This window comes from Sphaeramia orbicularis, chromosome 14 (genome assembly GCF_902148855.1).
Source record: "Sphaeramia orbicularis chromosome 14, fSphaOr1.1, whole genome shotgun sequence".
NCBI lineage: Eukaryota > Metazoa > Chordata > Actinopteri > Kurtiformes > Apogonidae > Sphaeramia > Sphaeramia orbicularis.
The window spans coordinates 49545515-49564582 of NC_043970.1; the positions used below are offsets into that span (position 1 = coordinate 49545515).

At 37.1% G+C, this 19068-nt stretch overlaps 1 protein-coding gene across 1 annotated transcript in view; it reads left to right on the top strand.

The window, feature by feature from the left end:
- LOC115432779 (polypeptide N-acetylgalactosaminyltransferase 10) overlaps positions 1–19068 on the top strand; it is a 189185-nt gene that overhangs the window by 159279 nt on the left and 10838 nt on the right. The window contains exons 8-9 of the mRNA XM_030153783.1: positions 5053–5160; positions 17767–17988. Of these exons, the coding sequence (XP_030009643.1) occupies positions 5053–5160; positions 17767–17988 (330 nt within the window). The remainder of the gene's footprint in view (positions 1–5052; positions 5161–17766; positions 17989–19068) is intronic.

Below are 19068 nucleotides of genomic sequence, written 5' to 3' on the forward strand. Positions count from 1 at the left end.
ATTTAACTGTAATATATAAAAAAAATAACTTTTTTAAAGTAAATTTTGTGAGCACAATATAAACTGAGAAGTACCCTTTTTGACTGATGAGAAAAATAAATAAAATGGTTATTAATTGACTTATAATTACTCAGCTACTCAAATAAACTCATTTTGAATAATATAAAATAGAAATTTTCTTCAAATGTTACCAAAGCCTAAACAAGATAATTGACAATAAAACTATTACATGAATGTATTTATTGTGTTTTACATTTTAGCATTAATTCTTATTTATTCTGTATTCAGTACATGATGTCTTTTTTAATGTATTTTTCCTAAATAATTTCAAGTACAACATTTTACACCTAACTTTGTGTCCAAAGTTTTCAAGGCCGATCGAGAGGCTGTTCTATAGATGTCAGTTCAGATTATATAATCAAACAATAAATAGATGTGAGGATGTTGTTGAATGTAGAAGCAGTCTTGCACAATCAAATATCAAGGTTTCCTACCATTTTAAAAACAGCCACAGTTGTTTTATAAATCATTGTATATGTGTAACTATGCCCTGTCACACTATCATGGATATTTTGTAAACATTTTTCTTGTTGCATTTAAAGAAAAAAAAAAATCTGGCTTGGTTTTACAAAATATCTTTGTCCACACAACAATGCAATGATGACAAACCTGCACAAAAATTCATACAAACCAGTGTTTGTGTTGTGTAACGCAGAGGCTTTAATCTGGCAAGAAGGTGAAGCAGCAACAACAAATTCAGTTAGAAACTTAATTTACCCTAAGTGTTGTCCAAGTATATTCTTTACATGATGTGGATTTGTCCATAACACCGGTCCGATCTGGTCCGGTCCGTCTCCCAAAGGTATCGGTGCTGACCTCCATCTACTGTAGGTCATACACTGATTTATTTGCCTGGATTTGATGTTTCAAGTGCAGGTTCCATACAAGAAGCAATAAGATAAGATTTTATCGATCCCATTGCGGGGGAATTTCAGTATAAAAACCAGCAAAATACAAAAAAGAAAGTGCAGAAACATACAAGAGTGAAACATGGAACACAACGTGAAAGACACGAGCAAAATGAGACTATACACAGTTGTTTTCCAGTTTCTCTGTTTTTCCTGAACACACGTATACACATAATTGATATACACGACCTTGATTTAGAAAAGTTATTAAAAATCAAATTTTTGTGACAAGATGCAGACAAGAGTCCCATAAACAGAGAAAAATACAAGTTTTGATAATATTTGCCTTAGTGTGGGTGGGCATGAGTGATCTAATATGATGCCTAAATACATATAAATAAATATTCTCAGTACAAGAATAAACTGTTTTTTGCACCAAATGGAACTTTGAATAAAAAATGTTTTTTTAAATCTTTTACATTCTCTAATTCTGCCCATTCCAGCCCCTATAAATCGAGGTTTTCCTGATCTGGAAAAAATCGAATTGCCACTAAAATTATAGAAAATTGAGGCACTTATAAAATTAAACTGAAAGACTAATTAATAATAGAAATGATAATGATCAGACTCTGACAGTGAGAGAAAAAAAAAAAGCACAGGATGAATTATATTTTATGAACAAACTGTTTTCTGTAAAATGTTAATAATTCTAAATGTTTAGGTTTAAAATGCAAGGACTTTAAAAACCTGGACGGAATGAAGAAAACTAAAACAATTATAACATTTAATGAAAAGTTAAAAACTAGATTAAACTTACACGAAGACCAAATAAAGATTTTATTAAAGCCTACATTCCTCAAAATAAAAACAGATATTTAAAGATGAAGAAGTCCTGTTTCTTCTTGACACACAAAGCCTGTTTTCCCAGAGTTCATTGTGTTTGTTTTGGAAAGCGCTGCTGTTGATATGAATGGGAGTGTGGGCCTGTCCTGTGGGTTTAGTGGGTTTAGTGGGTTTAGTGGGTTAGCGTTCGGAGCCGAGTGGATTCCAGAGGTCGTATGTTCGAGGTGTGCGATAAGACTCTGACTTTAATCCGCCTGCTGCTGAACTGGAGCTGTTGATCCCTCCCCGTTGTTAAGCTCAAACACAGAGATGAAGTGGACGGAGCTCAACGTGGATGCAATCTGTTCTTTGTCCTGATTCTGTTTGTCCTGGTGCAGAGGTGCAACAAGCCTGACAAGCTGTTATTAATGTAACATCCACTGGAGGATCAGCGAGGACGGCCCAATACCAAAACACACCGCAGCTCAGCAGCTACTCTGCAAAGGATTTAAAAACCTTAGATTAAATCACTTATCTTGTTGTAAGAGTTAATTTTATATTTTAAGCGTTCATGCATCTGTATTTATTTATTTATTTACTGGGGACAGTGCATATTAATGAACATCTACAATTGCAGCTGTAAATATGCCAGATTGTAGCAGCAGTGCTAATTTCCATATGTAGTCCCTTGGCAGGTGACAGGAAAGACAGTTGACAAAAAGGCAAAACATCTTAAAAGACATCATAAAAACAAAACTGACAAAAAGGCACAACACCATAAAAACACACAGAACAACACAGTGAGAACAATCTACTGATGGTCACAGGCTTGGCTTTCCTTTATCCAATGTTTAAGTTGTGATTTGAAGGAGGCATATGATTGTGAGTCTCTTATGTTGGGCGGTAAACTGTTCCAATATTCAGTCCCAGTGACTGAAAGTGTAGTTTATCCAATAGTAGTGCACCTGTGTGGCACCTCCCAGTCTCTTGGAGCTGTGGCCCTGGTGACCATCCCACTGACAGACTGGGATTTGATAAAATCTATCGAGGAGGGGCAAGTCCATGCAAGACTTTATATATCAGGCAAGCATTTTTAAAATTCACAAAATTATTAAAATTAAGAAATTTATATTTATCTAAAACACAGGTGTCAAACATGCGGCCCAGGGGCCAAATCTGGCCCGCCAAAGGTTCCATTCCGGCCCGCGGGATGACAGTGCAAAAAGGAACCTGAACAGTCAAGGTTGTCAAAATCATTTTGGTTTAGGTTCCACATACAGACCAATGTGATCTCCAGTAAAAATAACAACACAATAACCCATAAATAATGACAACTACAAATTTTCTTTGTGAAAAATTGTGGAAAAATTTAAGAGAAAAAATAACATTACACTGTGAAAATATTTACGTTTACAAAACTATTCTTTAACAATAAACTGCAAATAAATACATAAATAAAAACAAAGACGAACAACCCAAAATCTGCAATTTTAACAATATTCTGCCTGTTACTAAATGTTTGGTGCATTTATGGATCCACTGTGATCTGTAGTTGTGTTAATAAGAGATGTACTATTGTAGAAATTGTTCAAATTTTAGTTCCAAACTCCAAAATTTTAACAATATTCTGCCTGTTACCAAATATTTATGTAACATTGTGTGTAATGTACATGTATAAATAATAAGTTGAGGCATAATATTGTTAAAATTGCACTAATTTTTCAAATGAAATTTGTGTTTTTTCAGGTTATTCACATCTTTTTTGTAAAATGTAAATATTTTCATAATTTAATTGGGGATTTTTTTTATACTAAAACAAAAAGAAAAACTTGGATTTGTCATTATTTATAGGTTATTAAGTCATTATTTTACTGGTCTGGCCCACTTCAGATGAAATTGGGCTAAATATGGCCCCTGAACCAAAATGATTTTGACACCCCTGATCTAAAACAATGCAGTGGTGGAAATTAAATGTTTTTTTGTCAAGTATTTTTATGGCTTTTTTAAAAAGTGATTCTATGGGTTTGAGTGTTGTGCCAGCAGCAACTGACCAGGAAGTTACACAGTATTCAATGTGACAGAAAATCATAGAGTATAAAAACATCTTAGCAGCATGTAGGGTCATAAAGGGTCTGACTTCTTTAAAATTTTTCACATTAAAATTTACTGTCTTCTTCACTCGCTTTACGTGTTATTTAAATGTTAATGTTGGGTCTATGGTTAACCCGAGGTACTTGAACTCTTTGACTAAATCCAGTTCCACCCCTACAAGAAAGATGTTAGACTGTTTCAGTTCAGTTGGCTTTTTGGTGAACACCATGCAGACTGTTTTCTTCGTATTCAGTTAGTAGATTTAACACTCTGGATTCAAGAATCTGGTCACGTGAAATTATCTTGCTGCATGGACAGATATTTCACTTGTTTTTTGTACCTTTTTCCTCAGATTTAGTGGTTTTTTTTATCTTGTTTTTAGACACCCCTTTTTTGCAGTGTACAAAAGACAAATCTGGGTCAATGTCCATCATCTGTCGCATGTCCTTCAAGACGACGATGAACACAAAACCTGTTCTGTAGAAATAGAATGGAATTGGATTGAAAGGATGCAGCATTAATGGAATTACAAACGGATGCTGATGTTTATAGATACTTACAGAATAATGACACCAGAAAGGTGGTTTTGAACGCTGGCCCTTTAAATGCACATGAGCCACTTCACGCCCCACCCCCTCCAGGTTATTGATTGTGCTGCTCTGTCCCGTTCAACCACTTGTGTTTGTTAATACAACCAACAACTGAACGTTTTAGGTAATCGGCTCGAAGTTTGGACATATTTTCAGTATGGACTACAACCGCTGCTGCTGATAAACAATTATGTCGTACTCTGAGAAATGTTCATCGGAAGTCTTGACCTTATATGTGTAAATGTGGTGACATAACTAGTAATGAAACATAAAAAATTAAGCAGGAATTAAAACGGGTTGTAGAAATCCACTTGATTTTTACCGGAATTAATATAAAGATAGCAGCACCTGGAGGGTTCAAATTCAAACTTTATGAACTATTAGGGTCCGAATACACAAATAAATGAACCGAAGACTAATAAAAGTGGGTTTAGCAAAATATGACCCCTTTAAGGAATCAGAGATTTTTACCGCAGATCATCTGAAGACAAACCCTAAAACCAAACATTACTCTGAAAAATATCTCTGAAGTGAAACAGCAGAGGTCATGCAACATAAGGCAACATGTTTATTATCTGAGGTTTGAGATGGAAATATAGTGAGATTAGACGTTTCATACTCCTGTGTTTATGTGTCTGTAGGTGTGGATGTGCGGAGGTCGGATGGAGGACATCCCCTGTTCCAGAGTTGGACACATCTACAGGAAGTACGTCCCCTACAAAGTTCCTGGTGGAGTCAGTTTAGCCCGGGTGAGTCTCATTATGTTCTAAGACTTTTCACATTTGGTTACAGCTGTTTTGCGAATCTTAATGTCTCTGTAAGTACAGTCTGACGAACAAAACTATTACATAATCAGTCAATCCTTCGTGCTCTGAAATCAAGTATATTGTTGCGTTTTGGTGGATTTGAAGGTTTCAGTTGGATGGTGCGTTTTTTTTGTTTTTTTTTTTTCTCTTTTCGCCAGACCATGAATCAACCTTTGAATGTGGATATTTATGCCTCTGCTACAATGACTGAAACCATCCCATCGTCTTTTTCATTTCTCTAAACCAGGGGCCACATACAGCTCAATTTGATCTCAAGGGGACCACCAGACCAGTAAAATAATAGCGTAACTTAAAGGTGGGGTTTGAGATGTTTTTCTGGAGCATTTTTTATTATATTCCTTAAAATCCCCTTCACATCCCAATTACAACAAATTAATTAAATGCTCTAACACAAAAATTAAAAAAATCAGTTACCTGTGGAACGGGCAGGACTGAAAAAACACCAACCAATCATTTTGAGCGCCCACTCGAAATGATTGAATGGTGATATGTCTATTAACCCTTTCATGCATTGTGGTCATTACAGTGGACAGTTCTTCTCCAGCTGTTCTCTTGTATATTCATAGGTTTTGATGTTTTAGTTCCATATGAGCCAACACAGTGGACACTTATGCAACATCCCATAATACACTGCAATTCATACCATTACTATAACTTTGCTGTTCTTGATAAACCTGATCTGCACTAACATGTTTAAGTGTAAATCAGTTGTTATTTGTTAGACAAAAAGAGTTGTTTTTTGCATATTATATGAGGTAATAACTAGCATTAGAGTATGTTAAAATGTGAGAAAACATCAAATTAGCAGCCTTAAAAATGTCTTTATTTCATTGTTTTCATTTTAATTTCTGATATTGGGTTTTAAATACGTATTTCTTTATTTAAAAAATTAAATGCATGGACATTTTTGTAACTCCATGAAAAAAAAACTTGATTGCAGTTTTTTTTTTTTTTTTTTAATGCCTAAGGATGTATAAAAACACTCCAGAAAAAAAAAATCTTGACTAAGGTTCTCATAATTCATGCATGAAAGGGTTAAACTCAACTGCCATTCACCCCTCACCCCTTCCCTCCTCTGTTCGTACCCCTCGTCGAGCATGAATCGCATGTTCCCAGAGGCTGGAGTGCTTGTACAGGAAGCGTAGCCAGAACTTGGCTATGTTAGTTATGTTAGGATGGAAAGTTCACTGGCAAACTGTTTTGTCACGAACATAAACCACTAGGGACTGTAACATTAGTCACACAGGTCTGAACTGGGACTGTTCTGTAAGAGCGGGGGTGTTAGAGGAAACTGAATGAGCTATGCATGGATACGCGAGCCGGAGCCTCAGCCAGGGCCGTAGTCGGGGTAGGAGCCCGAGGCGTACGGGAGCGAAGCAGGGGACGGAGCCTCAGTTGGTGTCGGAGACGATTCGGCCGGGCCGGACTGGACCGTAGACGGCGTCGGAGCCCAACCCGGGTACGGAGCGGAGCAGAGCCTCAGCCGGTGAATTGTTGCTGTGCAGCGTTCGTGAATCCTTGGGAACGAGCATTGTGTGTGCCACTACTCTGGAGGTGTGGCTTCGGAGGGATGTCTGAAGAAAGGGGCTTGGACTTTTGAATTGAGTATTTTCAAAATGTAGCTAGCTCAAACTGTTTTCTAAGATCTCAGACCCATCCATCCATCCATCCATTATCCACCGCTTATCCGGGCCCGGGTCGTGGGGGCAACAGTCTAAGAAGGGATGCCCAGACTTCCCTCTCCCCAGACTCCTCCTCCAGCTCTTTCGGGGGGACCCTGAGGCGTTCCCAGGCCAGCCGAGAGACATAGTCTCTCCTAGGTCTTCCCCGAAGTCTCCTCCCGGTGGGACATGCCCGGAACACCTCCCCAGGGAGGCATCCAGGAGGCATCCGAAACAGATGCCCAAGCCACCTCAGATGGCCCCTCTCGATGTGGAGGAGCAGCGGCTCTACTCCGAGCTCCTCCCTGGTGACTGAGCTCCTCACCCTATCCCTAAGGGTGCGCCCAGCCACCCTGCGGAGGAAACTCATTTCGATCACTTGTATCCGGGATCTTGTCCTTTCGGTCATGACTCAAAGCTCATGACCATAGGTGAGGGTAGGAACGTAGAGTGACCAGTAAATCGAGAGCTTCGCCTCTCGGCTCAGCTCCCTCTTTACCACAACCGACCGATACAACGACTGCATCACTGCAGACACTGCACCGATCCGTCTCAGACCCCACCTTTAAAAACAATGTCAAAGTCCAAATGTTTCTCTGTGTTTTAGAGTGAAAAAAGTAAAATGACATTATGATACTGTTTACATCTACTCTTTAATAATAATAATAATAATAATAATAATAATAATAATAATAATAAATCGGTTTTATGTAGTGCTTTTCTAAGTACTCAAAGATGCTTTACAATAAGCAGCCAAGGGACAAACACACAACAAACGGGGTAAAAACAGATACAGAGTTAATACAAAAGGTCAAACAAAGAACAAATACTCAAGTAAAAATGTAGAGACAGATACGAAAAAAAAAAAAAAGAATAACATGAACCAGGACCAACCTCAAATTTATTAAGAAAACTCAGTGCAATTTCAACAGTATTACATCTCACCTTATCATTTACTTATGTGCATTACATATTACAGGTGTAGGCACAAGAACAAGGGTGTCAAACTCATAGTTCAGGGGCCACATACACCCCCGCTAGATCTCAGTGGAGGCCAGACCAGTACAATAATAACTTATAAACTATGTAAATTCCACATGTTTATTTATGTTTTAGAGTGAAAAAAGTAAAATGACATTATGAAAATCTTTTCGTCCCTAACCCTAACTACCCTTTAAAACAAAAATGTGACTTACATGAACAACCTAAAATTTCTAAGTAAAATAAGTGCTTTTTTTTTTTTTTTTTACGATAATATGTCTCCTCTTATGGTTTACTTATGTGCATTACATATTAAAAATGCAATAGATCTGCAAAGGCACAAAACATTTAGTCGCAGACAAAATACTATTAAAGCTACACCTCATGCATTTCAGGCTGTTCAGGTTTTTCCACATCTGACTGAATAGATTGTAAATGTCAACATTTTCATATCATTTAACTTTTTTTTTTTTTTTGCACTAAAACAAAGAGAAACATTTGGAGTTGTCATCCTTATAGGTTATTATGATAATATTTTACTGGTCTGATCCATTTGAGATTGAATGGGTCTGTATGTGGCCCCTGACCTGAAATGAGTTTTACACCATTGATTATCAATATCGTCAGTGTAATTTTTACATTTCACAAATTCATCCTGTTTGACATCCCTGCTCTAAATCATCTATATTCAGGAGAAGTGGGAGCAGTTCAGTTACTGTGACGTTTCTTCAGAGAACATCATGACAAACTTCAGTTGGATTTGTCTGTATTCATGGACCACATCTTTATATAAATGTCTTCATAGACAGGATGGCTGGGTTTCCGCTGTGTACATTTTACAGCTCTGAAAAATTCATGTCTCGCTGTTTTAGAATGTAATGAAATGTTGCTGTGACGTGACTGTACAGAAGGCTTTTCATTTGAAACGATCATCTCCAGGAAATGATAATGCGGCAACAGCTGGCTGACAAGAGAGGAGGACAGGCTGCATCCAAAACCACCTATTACCCATAATATAATCCAGAATAGAACAGACACAATTATAGGGTTTATGTTTTTATGTACTAAAGGCAGAAATGTGTCTTTATGATTGTCTGAGTATTGTTTTATTATGAATTGTGATGAATAGTCCATAAAAACATAACACCTAATGTCCTGTCAAAACCAAAATACACAACTGAAATGAATCTATTTTTAGTGGTTTTGGCATGTTGAAGTGGTGTTGAAAGTAGTGAAAATTGTTATACTGTATAAAGTTGAATCAGTATCCCACAAAAAGAACAATTTCCTGAAGAAAAAAAAAAAAACAAAACTTAATTGAATAAACTTACTAATGGTGTAACATGTCAGGAATTATAAGGTAATTATATTTTTTATGTTCAATGTATTTATTTATGTTTCAAGTTGTTATTGATGTTTGATAGAAGATGCCGGCGAGATACAGGGACATTGGTCCAATTGTTTTTTACCTCTGCCAAGGAGGTTACGTTTTTCTCGGTGTTGGTTTGTCTGTCTGTCTGTCTGAGTGCAAGATTACTCAAAAAGTTATGGACAGATTTGGATGAAAATTTCAGGAAATGTTGATACTGGCACAAGGAACAAATTATTAAATTTTGGTGGTGAGTGGGGGGGGGGGGGGGGCATTGTTCTGGCTTGGCGGAGGTCTGCGCTCTCCGAGTGCTTCTAGTTAGTTTTTTTTTTCACCACTCGCTCTCCCATTTGAGCCATGTCCACATGAAACCGCGTTGTTTCCTATCCGAGCTTTACGTTTTTGCTTTTGCCAGTGTTGGTTTGTCTGTCTGTGTGCAAGATAACTCAAAACGTTATGGACGGATTTGGATGAAAATTTCAGGAAATATTGATACTGGCACCAGGAACAAATGATTACATTTTGGTGGGGATTGGGGGGGGGCACTGATCTGCCTTGGCGGAGGTCTGCGCTGCCCGAGTGCTTTTCTAGTTTTCTTCTGTTTTCAAAAAAGTGCTCTGTAAACACAGAGTCGTTTCAGGAATATCTTGCATCCACACAAAACCACTGAAAATGACTGAAAAGGATGTAGTACTGATGCCAGGCCTGTATGTGGCGTTGTAATGCTCTTGCAAAAAACGGAGAAGAAGACGTGAAGCATGCACATAAAGCTTATTCGCTGTATATAAACCATAGACTACAGAAGAACATGGCGAACACAACTCTCTGCAGTACATCCAATAGCATGTAGTGAATATTGTTTTCTATGGTTGTTTGTTGGTCATTGTAATGAAAGAGTAGCCTCTGTAGTCCACCGTTGTTGCTGTTGTTGTTGTTGTTGTTGTTGTTGTTGTTGTTGTTGTTGTTGTTGTGATGTGGCGTCTTGCTTCCGGGGTGAAAGGTTAGAGAGGTGGGGCTATGACATCATCATTTTAGAAAAGTTGCAGTTTGATCGTACAGACGAAGACACGGAACCAGCATTTTCAAATTTATCCTTTCAGGGACCCATTTTCCAAAAGCTGTGGTTTCAGTGACTGAAAACACCGGTTTCGTGTGGATGAAAGGCCTATCCAATAGAAAAACTTTTGCAGATACGACCAAAACCGTCTTTGTATAGATAGGGCCTTAGTTTACTGCTCGCTTGCCCACTGTTCTCACTTCCTCATTCGCTGAGTACTGAGTTTAACTGTTTCTGTGCACAAAAACCTGCGCCAAATCTTACTTTGCTGTAAATTTTCATTTCATTTCATTTATTTCGTTCATGGTTGTGCATTTCATTAGCAGACATTCAATAACACTGGGTTACAAAAAAATGTTTTTTGCAAGTTGTCTAGGTTTTTTCAACTGAATTAGGACCATTTTGCACCGCTAAATCCAAAAATAACATCTGTTTTTCTCAATCAGGTCAGGTTTTTTTGCTAATTTGATTTTGAAAAAATTGATCTTCTCACAAAATTGATTACATTTTTGTGACTTTATCAGTTGATTTTTTATATAGTTCTCACCCAAAATAGGTTTTAAGAGAAAAAAAAAATAAAAATTTTCTAACAGGATTCCTGTTAGGTACAATGGTGTATTCACCGCAGATGTAGCAGAATACGTCAGGCTTATTTTTGCAAGATCTTATAGTCGAAGCCATTTCATTCACCTGTAATATTAAAAAAAATATTAATCATAAATTGTCAAAAGTAAAATCTTCAGAACTCGTTTATTGCAAGAAATATGAAAGAATTTTGTATCATATGATGTAAAAATGCCCATAAATGTAAGCAAAAATGTTAAAAAGCCAATATGTAGCATAGTTCAGAGAGTTGACCTGATTGAGCAAAATGAATGTGATTTTTGGATTCAGCACACCAAAATTATCCTAAATCAGCTCAAAAAACTTAAACACTAAATTTGTTGTTGACCAGTGTCATCATCAGGTGAACAAACATTTACACAACCATGCTTGAAAAAGAGCAGGATGAAGAAAATCTTATATTTCCTGCCCCCTTCTAAATAATCATAGCCTTAACGGTTAGTGATTCACAACTAGCTATAAAGTCATACTGTATGAAGTCAGACAAACCAAACAAAATACATCCAAAGATAACACAAAATGAACACAAAATGAATACAAAACCAAGTGTAAAACTACATATCTAGGAGGTACAAAACAAACAAAACATAGGTAAATATATACCTGATAAAATGATGCAAAACAGTTACGATACCAGACCAAAATAAGTAAATAAATGTCTCAAGATGCAAAAACAAATTTGAAGCAAAATGTAAAAACTTATAACTGTTCATATAAACTCATTATTCTGTCTTTATATTATTTTTTCCAATTGGAATATGTTTTTACAGTCCTTCAGCTCATTATAAAGAGAATTCCAGAGTTTGATACCAACCACTGATACAATACAAATACATTTCAAGTGGGTAATTTTTCTCCAAAACTGATGAATTAATCATTTCAATACATAATGCAAACGTTCGGTTTTTCATGTATGATTTTTACTTAAATGGCTCGTTTTCTCATTGCTTTGTCGGTACTTTTTATACTAAAGGGTCTGATACTTGTGAATGTTTCTGGCCTCAGGTGAGAATTAAACTCTTTCCTGCTGCGTGTTTTTCAGCCGCGACTCGTCCGTGTAATCGCCTCACTGTGAGAAATGACTCCTCTGGCTTTATGACATTATTTACCGCTAAAGACGGCGTGCTTATTTTACCAACCACATCCACAGAGCGCCCGTCTGCTCCCACCGCGAGTCCCATCCACTGAACTCTGCTTTACCTGGAGACCGGTGATTGTGAGTTTCGCTGCAGGCTAAGGTTCTGCTTCGGGGAGGTTGAGCTAGTTTTGTGTGGCTCCAGGCTTTTTCTCCTCTCGGTGTGTACCTCCACAGGCTGCAGGATTTAGAAGTCTTCTTTCCTGGGAGGCTCTGTGTGGCTGTATTCATTCATTTCACCATCCATACCTCTAAGGCTGCTTCCATCTGTATTCCACACCTCAGAGGCCAACTGGATCTGGGTTTTTTTTTACTCCTCCTTTACACCTCAAAGGCCTCAGATGGATGGATTTCACATCACCGCCCTGTAAATCTTTCATGTTTGCGATTGTTTGAGCTTAAAGTTCCTGTAGAAGCTCCTCCTATAAGGGCATTCATGTTTTCTAAATTCTCCCAATAGATTCATCGTAGAGTGAGATGTTATTTCCTGTTTCCAGATAACAGAATCTACAACTTGCTGACGGGTGGGCAGTTCTCACCTGAGCTGACTTTAACCCTACACGAAGAGCTCAGAGAACAGCTCACATCTGAAATTCAAACGTGAAGAAACAACTGACAGAAAAAAGCTGTAGGACTTATTTTTCACCCTGCACACTGTAGGTCACAAGTGTCAAACATGCGGCCCGGGGGCCAACTCTGGCCCGCGGGATGAATTTGTGAAATGCAAAAATTACACTAAAATATTAACAATCCTTGTAGTTCAGGTTCCACATTCAGAACAATTCAATCTCAAGTGGGCAGGACCAGTAAAATACTGTCATATTAACATATAAATAATGACAACTCCAAACGTTTCTCTTTGTAAATGTAAATATTTTCATGTATTTACACTAAAACAAAGTATAATTTTGCAAAAAATGCGAATAACCTGAAATGTCTAAGCAAGTACAATTTTAACAATATTCTGCCTGTTACTCAGTGTTTTGTGTGTTTGTAGATCCACTGTGATCTGTAAGTTATAATGTACATGTGTAAATGATAAACTGAGGCATAATATTGTTAAAATTACACTTTTTTTTTTCAGTTTGTTCATGTTATTCACATCTTTTGTAGATGTAAACCTTTTCATCATGTAAATTAACCTTTTTTTTTTGCTCTAAAACATAGAGAAAAGTTTGGAGTTGACATTATTTATATATTATTATGTTATTATTTTACTGGTCCGGCCCACTTCAGATCAAATTCAGCTGAATCTGTCCCCCGAACTAAAATGAGTTTGACACCCCTGCTGTAGGTAAACAGGATAATAAATGTCCGTATATGAGTGAAAATGCTCTAAAACTCAACAATACATCAGTATAAAGTGTTATGTACCGTTTATTGTATGAATATAGGTTAAGAATTAGATGAAATATTAGAAATTGAGAATGTTTTTAGTTTAGTGAAGTTGCGCTGACAATGCAAATGACACTTCCTGTTACCCTTTTAAGTAAAGATTCAAGATTCTTTATTGTCATTCAACATATGACATGTAGAACAAAATTCTGATTCACAGGATCAATAGTAAAAGCATATTTAAATAGACACAAACTTTTTTTTTTTTTTAAATAGAAAAACAACAAAAGCAGAGTGCAGACAATATAATAATAAATAATGGCATAGAGGGTGAGGAGAGAGTGACTGGAAATGAAAATGTAAAATATATTATTGCACATTGTAATTATGATAAGACTTTAGTTTTGTATTACACATCAATAAATGAAAATGGCATCGGGTGAGTTATTGTGCAGTTATGGACTGAGTTGTATAGTTGTATTGCACCCGGGAAGCAGCTGTTTCTAAGCCTGGTGGTTCTGGTTCTAATGCTGCGGCGTCTCCTGCACAATGGCAGGTGGACGAACAGGCTGTGTGCGGGGTGGGTGGGGTCCGTCATTATCCGTCAAGTCCTTCCCCTGCTCCTATAAATGTCACTGACTGTGGTTTTTTACTCCTCCTTTACACCTCAAAGGCCTCGGATGGATTTCACATCACCACATTTGTGTTCAATGAAATTAGGAATGCTACTCCAGTCAGTGCAACAATATGAATTAGGAAAAAAAAAAGTAAGAAAATAAAATAGAGTGAATATAAAATTGCAGAAATAAAGAGTAAAGTAAGAAAATAGAATATAAGATTTTACAAAAAGAAAAAGAATAGAATTAAAAGTAGACTAACATAAAAATGGGCATAAAATATGAAACGGCTAAAATTTACTTAAGGGGTCAAATGAGTGGCCATTTTTGTCAAAAAAAAAATTTGTAAGAAATGCATAGAACTGTATTGAAATAATGCTAATACATTTATGCACAGACTACTGATATTATTTGACAGTGGAAGCTATATTTTCAGAAATATTGGATTTTGAATAGCACGTGTATGTGAAAACTTTTGCTGGTGGACAGACGTGACATTACCCATGATGATCTGGTCAGTACCAGTACTTTATTAGGAATAAACTTATATACTTACTATTGCTAACTATCCTCTTATTCATAAATGTTAGTATTGTGGATCTAAAACAATAACAGCTGACACAAAAACACAAAATGTGGCAGTGGACGGATGTGACATGGTTGTTCCAGATCCCATCATACTGATGCTCTGCAGCCATGTCACCGTTTACATTAATGATCCCTGTGCAAAAACTAGGATCAGAATTATTTATTATATAGTTTATCATCATACTAAAGAGTAAATAACAATATAGAATGGTTATTTCTTTACAAAAAATGCTCATTATTAGAAAACTGTTGATTTAAAAAGTGACATGTGACATTCTTATTGTATGTATTGGTGTAACATAAGCAGGATGGATCAGCACCATACTCCATACTGAACCTGTAAAAATAAAACGTGATATGTGTATAGAATCCTGTAAGAAAAATTGGGGAGTCTAAAAGAATAGAATATTTATTTTTCAGGTAAATTCAGTTAAACTATAACTTGGCCATTTGTGACATGAAAATATAGCATTAATTGTGATGAAATTGGACATTTTTGAGCTGAAAACATGGTTCATATGACCATCAACATGTTGCAACAGAACTGAAATCCTGTAAATTTGCAGAATTTGCATTTACCAACACAAAGTTCCTTTGGGGATTCACTTATAATGATTTCTTATCCACAAAGACATAAATAAGACCTCTAAGCAAATTTTAGCCAGAATATATAATATTAACAATGTTAACATGTATTAACAGTTTGTATATCTGTGAACTAGTCTATAAAAATAATGCATTTATGTTTGATGAATATTAAATAAAGTTTGCGATGGTATTGCTAGAACAGAGGGTTATTGCACAGAATTCACATTATCCAGGGAAATCATTTCCATGGACGTCTTCAGGAAGCTTCGACTGTGAAATCAGAACTACACAGGAACATTCTGTAGAAAACTCCCTTCGCTTTTCCTTTGGCAGACGGACCAAACTCTGTTTTTACATAGTGATATTTGATAAATTGCCTTGCTTCATATCTCAGTTAAAAGATTGATTGTGATGCCTTCAGGGTCTTCTTTGACTGATTATGGTTATATATTAGTCTGGCAGTTGGATCCACTGACTCAGCTTTGCTTGTATTTCTGTGGATGCGGGTCAGACAGGTTCATTACACATGAACTGGATATGTGAAAAGATCCCAACAGAGTATATTAACTACATTAAATGTCAGGATATCTAATACTGTCCATTCATAGTGGCATCTGTACATAAATCCTATCGGTATATCTTATATCTTGTTTATATCTATGGTAAGTGGGACATATCTGCACCTTGAATGGCTCTGTATTTCTATATGTTTATAAACTAAAACAAAGTTGAGCCTGGAGGTGTGCATTTGTGCTCACATGGCTTTGTTACTGTAAACACCTGGAACATTCATCCTTCCTCCCTGGTGTGTGTTGGTTGTTTTTAATAGATCAGCTACAGACTGTGTGAGATGCATGTGAAGCGGCTCAAGCCTCGCTGCAGCAGAAGTCATTTAGAGAATAAGACATGCTTATTTTTCATGCTTGAGGTTATCCCCTCAGCAAAAATAGACAGAGAAAGGATGTGTTGTCAGAAATTAACATCGTACTGGCAGCATTTTATTTAACTGTACTTGGAAAGTTTCAGTGTCTAGGCCAGGGACGTCAAACATACGGCCCGTGGACCTTAATCTGGCCCACAAAGGGTCCAATCTAGCCCTTGGGTTGAATTTGTGAAATGAAAAAAATTACACTGATGATATTAAACTAATTTTAGGTCAGGGGCCACATACAGACCATTTAAAAAAAATGTGATACATGACCTGCCGAGATGAAAATAACCTTTGAACTTTTTAATATGGCAAAGAGCAACAAGGGATTAATGGTAGGAATGCACCAATACCACTTTTTTCCAGACCAAGTGCAAGTACTTACATTTGAGGACTTGCGATACCGAGTACCGATACGAGTACTTAATAATCCCATTCCAGTTCTTAGTTCCTTTTGTAAATGTGCTTTATTGTCATTGTCATTAGTCTGACTGGAACAAAGTGCTGCTACTGACATTTAATGTGTTGGAATGAGCGTTCGTCAATTAATCCACCAGGGGGCGCCACTCTGAATTAACCATACTGGACAAATACCACAAAGAAAAGTAAAGTTTTTTGAGAAGAAGAAAGTCAGTAATAACAAACATGGAGACGACAGAGGAAACACTAATGTGATACTAATGTTGCAGTGTTTTCGCTTGTAAGGTTTAAAAGCTTAGCTTCAGCAGGAAGAGAAAAGAGTGATAAGTTTGGTTTTCACTTCTGCTGGTGGTGGTCCGCACCGCTCTGTACCTCCATAGTATTACAAGTAAGATGGAAACCGGCCCAGCCCTGGGTAGTTGTCATAGAGATGTCAGTAGTTTTTTCTCTAACTGACACAGTCGCTCTTTGAACAGATCCGTGAGCACCTGGAAAATGGATGGAATGAATGCAGAGGACGGACAGAACGCTCCATCCCTATCTGTCTGTCTTTCACGTTACTGTCAGTCAGCGTTACTTTTATCACCATCATTTATTTTGAAAAATCTCCACACTCTTCACACTTCCCACATATTATTCCTACTCCGCGTACCTGCTGCACTGAACTGTGAATGTCACGCAGCCGTAAGTGGTATCGGTGCAGTTGTATCGGATTACTTTTACAAGTACAAGTACAAGTACACACACTGAGTATCGGAGCTGAAGCCCGATACTGGTATTGGAATCGGTGCAATCCTAATTAGTGGTGAATAATAAACAATGCTTCTATTAACATTCTGCTGCCGTTAGCTGATGATTTTGCACATTTATAATATACACAATTTGAAAAAAATAAAATAAAAATGCTGTAGCAGATGAACTAATGGTTAACACGTCCAAAACTGTTTTATCCAAGTAGCAGGTCATGATAATATATGTCCGACATTTTTCATTCCTAAGACAACAAAAGCACCTCAACACAACACACTCAAAATTTCTAATTTGCAAGCGAAAAGGATCATCTTCCCGATAGCACGTGAAGGCAACATTAGTACTCTCAGATTAATTTTACCGACAGAGAAGTTTTCCTCCCACATCCATTAATAAACCACACTGACATAAGTCTCTTGGCTCCACCCTTGGTTCATTTTGGTCATGACCAGGCGTCTTCGTTCTGTGATTTCAGAACCTGAAGCGAGTAGCCGAGGTGTGGATGGACGAGTACGCGGAGTACATCTACCAGCGTCGGCCCGAGTACCGCCACCTGTCGGCCGGAGACATGACGGCGCAGAAGGAGCTGAGGAGTCGACTGAACTGTAAGAACTTCAAATGGTTCATGAGTGAAGTGGCGTGGGATCTGCCCAAACACTACCCCCCCGTGGAGCCTCCTGCCGCCGCCTGGGGAGAGGTAAGACCACAACAGCGAGATGGACAAGACAGCTTTAGTTCATCTGAAGTCTCCAACGTTTGTGCTCGAAGAAAAACAAATATAAAACATTTCGTCTTTTTGGGTCTGAGTGTGAGACTTCATCTAAAGCTCACACACACAACACCGGTGTTTATATTTTTATGGCAAGTGAATTATAAAACAACTGAACAGAGAAGGCTTTGGTTGGTGGTTTGACAGATGGTACTTGAAGAATCGCTGTTAACCCTCAGGCATCGGTATAATTTACTACCCTCTTGAGTCATTCAGGATGAAAACGTCATGTTCATTATGAGACTTAATGGGACATTTTTGTCCTCTAATGACTCGAGAGGGTAGTGAGTTTTAAATCTGATGCTACGCAAAAACTTAACTAATAACGCACCAATGTCAGTAGTTTGGGTAATGTGTCGACATATCTAAGACTGATTTAAAAAAACAAAGAAACAAAAAAAAACCACCCAGCCCCCCAATTTATATATATATTTATCCTTTATTTAACCAGGTAAAAAAAGCCTTTTTCAAGTGACCTGGCCAAGAAAAGCAGCATAACACACAGTTTTTGACAAGACAAGACATAATCAACACATAATACAAAAACTTACAATTGATCATAAAAATAATAATAATACATTTTATTTATAAGCGCCTTTCAAGACACCCAAGGACACTGTACAACAAGATAAAACAAACAATCCATAAAATACAAAGAAATAAACAGATTAAAACAAATAATAAATAATAATATAGTATATATAATAAATAGTTACAAAACAATCATTTGTGCAAGTTTAAAAACAGTTACACTGATTTCACACTCCTTTAAAATAGCTTTAAATTAACCAACAGTAACAAGTTCAGGTATATTTAGGTTGTTTCGCAGGGTGTTCCATGCAGAGGGGGGGGCAGCACATTACACATTTGTAAATGAAAATCAACTGATGAGACCACCTGCGAACATACAGAGAAGGGAATCCAGCTGTAGCATACAAAGTACAATGGTGAGTTCCACAGCCAGTCATAAAACTTAAAGCACAGTGGTAGAGTGTCCGGCTTTTGTAA